Here is a 6106-nt window from a genome sequence, read left to right as displayed (position 1 = left end):
CTATAATCTTCAAAAGGGTCAAGGTCAAGAAAGCTGATGAAGGGCCGGCCAAGTGGCTCAGTTGGTTAAGAGCTCGCTCAAGAGTTTGAGCTCTGAGCAACAGCGGTTCGAGTCCCGGCCCGAGCTGAGCTGCCAACAGGTGGCAGNAAGAGTTTGAGCTCTGAGCAACAGCGGTTCGAGTCCCGGCCCGAGCTGAGCTGCCAACAGGTGGCAGGATGGCTCAGCTAAAAAAAAAAAAAAAAGAAGAAAAAAAGAAAGCTGAGGAACTTCAGAATAAAGGACATTGCAGAGACAGCTAAAAGTAGTGTGTGATTCTGAACTGCATCCTTTAGCTATAAAGGTTATGACTGGGACATCTGGCAAAAACGAAATGGAGTCCAAGGATCAGATAATAAGACAGTAATAAGGTATTAATGGCAATTTCTTGATTTCATGGTTTTTTTTTGGTTACATAGAAAATGTCTTTTGTAGGAAATGCATGCTCAATTCAGGGGTGATACGCAGGCAGTTGGCAACTTACTCTCAGATGGTTCAGGTTCTGTAACTTAATTTTTCTTTCTAAGACTATTTCAAAATAAAAATGTTTTAAAAAGTGTAACGTCCCTTTCATTTTTGCTATATGACTTAAAAAATGACTATAGTAATGCTGAAGATGGTGATGCTAAGGATGGATATTTCAACATCAAGTTTCACAAAATTATTTCTTGAAACAGAAATTGTTATTTTATGTAAAAATTTTAAGTGTGTATTGTAACTAAAACATTTACTATGAGTTAAAAAAAGATCAGTGAATAAATACACTCTTCTAGGTTGAATTAAAATAGAATATGTACAGTTTTAAAAAGTTTGGCTGGGAAAAATAACAGTGCTATAAAACCTGTGTGATCCAAAATTACGATGATATTCAGCAGCAGGAAGTATTCCAATTTCTCATAAGCAATTCACAAGCAATGACATGTATGCCTTACTTTAAGAAAGTGTCAAACAGAACTAGACAAATCTCAAAGAATTTACCAAGTGTGATAAAGTAGAGATAAAGTCACAATGAAAGAATTTACGGCTTACAAAAATATTCACAAGTAGAAGTTTCCGTCTATCCATTTTGCAGAATCCCACTAGCTCCCTCCAGAGCTCTGAAAGATGGGAATTACCAAAATGTGGTTTACAGTGAACTTTTCAGTGACTCATGACCTGAAAAGAAAGAAGTATCAGAAACGACGCTGCCTGGTGCTCCTTCCTTGTCGCGGTCCTTCATTGTAGAAGTGATCAGAACTGGGTCCATGTGGCACAGAATCAGCCCTTATGTCTCACGCCAAGTACCGGTTCCTGCTCACCAAATTCTCATCGTTCTCCCGTGATGAAGAGGTGCACGTTCTTCTTGGACTGCAGCATCTGCGCAGCCCGCTCCACGCCAACCACGGCGGCCAGCCTCTGGGCATCATACTTGGAGTAGAGGACAGTGCAGGTCCAGGCGGCTTCCTCCCCTCGGGTCGTGGCTCTCAGCATATTACACACTTCACTGTAGAAGTGGGGATACGTCGGCAGTTCATAGAAAATCAGGTTCCTGATACCTTTTATTGTATACCTGTGACAAGGGCAAAGAGAGGCGATGTTTACTTGAGAAAATGCCTGGAAAAGCTACTAAGAGATGTGCAGGGGCATCGCTCGCTCTCACTGCTTCACGCTCAAGGAAGCCTATAACGACACAGGGAACAGACCAAAGGTTATTCTCCTTTGAGCTGGAAGGGCTTGTTTTTGTGACAACATATTTGCATTCCTAGTGTTTGGCTTAAGATAATGATCAAATACGTTTGCATTTCTTGAGCTGACTCTGGGTAGACTGAGGTGGGGGGAGGAGAATAGTAGACTAAGGATTAGAAGTCTGTTGCAGAAAACGTAAAAAGCAGGCACTTAGAATTTAAACGAGGCAAAACAGAATGATCTGCAATGGAGATGAGGTCAGAGCCAGTACAGAAAATAAACTGCAGAAATTGTAAATGCATTGCCATTAATCTTTTCTTGTCACTCTATAGACATGTTAACTCCATGGCAGATGTCCCAAGTTCATCCATTTACAAAATCGTGCCTGAGGACCCATTAGGCATTATGGGAAAGCAACTAGTTTCAACAGCTTATGCACTTCTTTCCTTGCAGCACGGTGCATTTGTGTGTGTGCATGTGTGTGCGTGTGTGCATGTGCGTGTGCGTGTGTGTGTATGTGTGTGTGGTGTGTGTGTGTGCATGTGTGTGTGTGCGTGTGTGCATGTGTGTGTGATGTGTGTGTGTGTGTGTAGATCCTAGGGACTCACTATGGTTCTGGTTCAGGTCAATTGTTCCCTCTGGGGTCCCATAACAAAGATTTTATGTGTTAACGAGGTTCTGATTTTTTCTTTTAGACTCTCTTACACTGCTGACGTTGTTAGGCTTCCTTGGGAATTTTATTTTCTTCACAGAGGATAAGCTTTCCTTGCCTTTTTATCCCATGGCTCACCCTGATCTCTCTGGAGACCCTCTTCTTCCAACTGCAGCTGTTATCCATTCCTGGGCTCACCTTTCAACAGCACCTTTCCATAAAGAAGGAATTCTAATGGCTAACGAGCTTCAACAAGCTGTTCTACCTCATTATTTATCAAAACAAACAAAAACAGTTTCACTTCTGCTTAGTATGTAGGAAACTCTAAAGAACATTGTTCCTACTAGCAAGAAAAAGCCAGGTAATCTACAAAAGTATTCCTTTTCTTCAGCCTAGACAGCTGATGTCATCAGGCAACAGGTGATGAACTGATTCAATTGGATGCTGGTGCATGTTTAATGACTAGTTCTCAGCGGAGAAGGGAGAAATGATTTGAAGCATTTGCCAATCTCTGTGGTGTAAATACTCCCCACGGCCATTTCAAGCTACCACTGTCATGTTGCTGAACCTGAAGTTGGGACGAGACACACAACCAGACCTCAGGAGGCAGGATGGGCAGCTTTAGCCCCCCACTGACTGAATCCCAGAGTGACAAGCCCCTCTGAAAAGAGGGCTCGCGGACCCCTTCACCTTTGGCAGAGCGCAGGAGGAAGAGGGCACTTGCCAAGAAAGTGGGTGGGAAGAAAATAGCTTCACTTTTAAATTTCTAAAGGGCCGGTGTGGGCTGTGACAGTTGAGAATCCCTGAGATGCCGGGCCACGCCTTCCCTTCGCACTCCCTCATGAGCTCCTTTCCACAGGTCTCCACTGGGAGCCCTGGAGAAAGGCTGGAGGGAGGACAGAAGACCCCAGAGACCCCACTAGTGATGCCGACGTGAGCCCTCACTCACTTCCCAGACCATGTCTTACATGAAGCAAAAGCCTGAAGCGAATGAGAGGGGGGCAAAGGTCAACTGCTGGGGTGGGGAAAGAAGGTGAAGCAAAAGTCATCCCCCTAAGGGAGGGGCAGTAAAACCCCCTCCCCATCGCTTCCCACCACCTTACACCCAGTAAAAAGCAACTGCAGCCTGTCCCTGGGAAAGGACACAAAACCTGGTCGGCCCAAGATCCTGCACTGATGTAAGCAGAGGTCTGCCAGCGCCGGGGCAGGAGCAGGAACTCCTTCCCCCCAAGCCCCCTCTCAGACACAAGACAGAGTTTGGCTGCCACGGGGAGACGGGGGTTGTGAAGGAACCCTGAGCAAGTGCTACCTCCAAAGCCCAGAGTGAACAGGGCCCGCCTAAAACTGAGCTGGACCAGAAGAGCCCCCACCCCACCTAAGTCTTGCAGGAAGGAACCAGCAGAAGTGGCCTGCTGCTGGGGGAGGGGCAGGGGTGTGGTGAGAGGTCCTCTCCTGGCACGGGGTGCAGGCCTTGCTGAAAGCTGAGAGATCAGAACACTGAGAAAAGACCTTCCAGCACCCTGGGCCCCACGCTGAGCCACTGTCTGCTAGAGGAATTTGAAGTCTGTGGTGCATGGGAGGTAACTATAGTAACAACCAAAGCCTAACTAGATTCCCAACTCCCACACCAGTGGCCTGACAGAAGAGGTGCGCCCCCGGAAATAAGTACTACTTACCTCAGCCTCTACATTCAATTAACAATTACGAAACAAAAAAAAAAAACCCCCACAAAAAAAGACATTAAAACAATGTGGTATCGTTTTGACTATCAGTCACTGGCAACAAGTGGGGTTTTGCAGAAATAGGCACTGAAGTATAAACTAGTGTGTGTGTGTGTGTGTGTGTGTGTGTGTGTGTGTGTACTGGGGGTGGGGGAGAAGGGGAAGATGGGAGGGAGCAAATAAGTGGTAATGTATAGCAAATTTTTAATTGTATACAGCCTTTGAACTAACAAGTTTTCCTTTCCAAATTTATCCTAAGGAAATAACTAGGCAACTATGCCATCAACTATACATACGGACATTCTTGGCATTATTGTACATAATGGCAGAAAACAGGAAAAAAACCTATATGCTTATTAAAAGGAAAGTGGGTTAATTATAGATCCATAAAATGTAATACTGTGAAGCCATTAAAAAGGTCCATTACACACCCCATAGATTACTTACTACTTACACAGCAAAGGTATCTATAGAGAAACGGATGCAGAGCAGACCCACCCTGCCCAAGCGATTACATTTAGCATCACCCAAAATGGGATGAACTGACACTATGTGCCTCTCCATGACATGCAATGCGAAGTACAAAATATACTCTATGTAGAATTCTTATCAAAAAATGGTTACTCTAAATCAGGGGTCCCAAATTTGGCCTGCATGGTGAATCACGCGTTTGTTAAATACATACTATGCTTGGTCCCCATCCCCAGGCACTGTGATTCAATTGGTATTGGGGTACAACCTGGGAATTCAGATTTTTTAAGGCTCCAAGGGTCTAATGTACAGCAAAGTTTGGGAACCACTCATTTAAATAAGGGAACATGTGGGACATCTTACATTGAACTCTTTGAAAAATGTCAATGTCATGAAAGAAAAAAAGGAAGAGAGTTATTTTAGATCATGTCATCTTGGCACTACGGATAATTTAGGCCAGGTAATTGTTGTGGTGCCCGTCCTGTGCATTGTGGGGTGTTTAGCAGCATCCAGGCCTCCACCCAACAGAACCACTAGACCCTAGAATAATCGTCCAGTTGTGACAAGCAAAAACGTCTCCAGGTATTGCTCCCTTGGAGAGCAAAACTGCCCCTGCTTGAGAACTAAGATACACTAAAGAAACAAATGCAATGTCTGATCCTTAACTGAATCATGGGTTGGGGATGGGGGAAACAGCTATAATGCTCATTTTGGAGACAACTAGGAAAATTTGGATACAGTTTCTATATTAGGTATTATTGTAGTAATGTCCAGTGGTATGGTTACAGTATTGTGGTTAAAGAAGGTTGTTTTTAGAAGCTCCATGCTTGTTGGGCAAGGTCATCGAGAAGAGGTGACCACCAGTTTGACCCCCAACCTGAACCCGGGCAATCAGGCTCCTCCCCGTTCCCTGTGCTTTGCCTTTTCTGCTCCAAGAAGCTGCTCCAAAGATGCCGCCCTGAGACACAAACGTGGTGTTAAGACTATATGGACTGGGTACATGACTGGCCCCAGTTATATAAACTTTTAAGACTCTGGCAGATGGAGGAAGAAAAGCACGCATCTCGTGGCTGCCCAGACAAGTCTTGTAAGTTCAGGTCTCTTGCTTATTAAACCTGCAACCCACCAGCCTGCCTTTTTCTTGTCTTTCTCCTCTGAGTATGAGGGGGGCCAGTCTCAGATTACACCTGGGAAGGTGCCAGCCAGGGTTTTGATGCTGAAAGATTTAGGGGTTAAGGGTCATGACACCTCCTGCAATTTACTTTCAAATGGTTCAGGAAGAAAAAAAAATCAGAGATATGAGAAGAGAGAAAGAGAAGGAGAGACAGAGAACACGGGTGTGTGCAAACGTGGCAAAATGCTAACAGCTGGTGAAGTCCAAGTGAAACGACTTATAGATGTTCACTGTATTAGTCTTACAATTTCTTTTGAAATGAAATCTCACCAAATAAAAAGTTGGGCTGAGGGAGGATAGAACTATATATATTAATATCCATGATTTATTCATATATATATATATATATATATATATATATATATATATATATATATATATATATAT

The 6106-nt window shown here is 44.1% G+C and overlaps 1 protein-coding gene across 1 annotated transcript in view; it reads right to left on the bottom strand.

Moving 5' to 3' along the window:
- Nucleotides 1-384: 384 nt before the first annotated feature.
- The window catches only part of UTP25 (UTP25 small subunit processome component), a 28403-nt gene continuing 22681 nt past the window's right edge, over nt 385-6106 (bottom strand). Inside the window, exon 11 of the mRNA XM_019667711.1 lies at nt 385-1585. Within this exon, the coding sequence (XP_019523256.1) occupies nt 1342-1585 (244 nt within the window). The 3' untranslated portion in view covers nt 385-1341. The remainder of the gene's footprint in view (nt 1586-6106) is intronic.

Source organism: Hipposideros armiger, unplaced genomic scaffold, assembly GCF_001890085.2.
Source record: "Hipposideros armiger isolate ML-2016 unplaced genomic scaffold, ASM189008v1 scaffold_503, whole genome shotgun sequence".
In the NCBI taxonomy this organism is placed as follows: Eukaryota; Metazoa; Chordata; class Mammalia; order Chiroptera; family Hipposideridae; genus Hipposideros; species Hipposideros armiger.
Note: the sequence above shows the minus strand (reverse complement) of the source record. Positions and strands in the feature narration are given on the sequence as shown.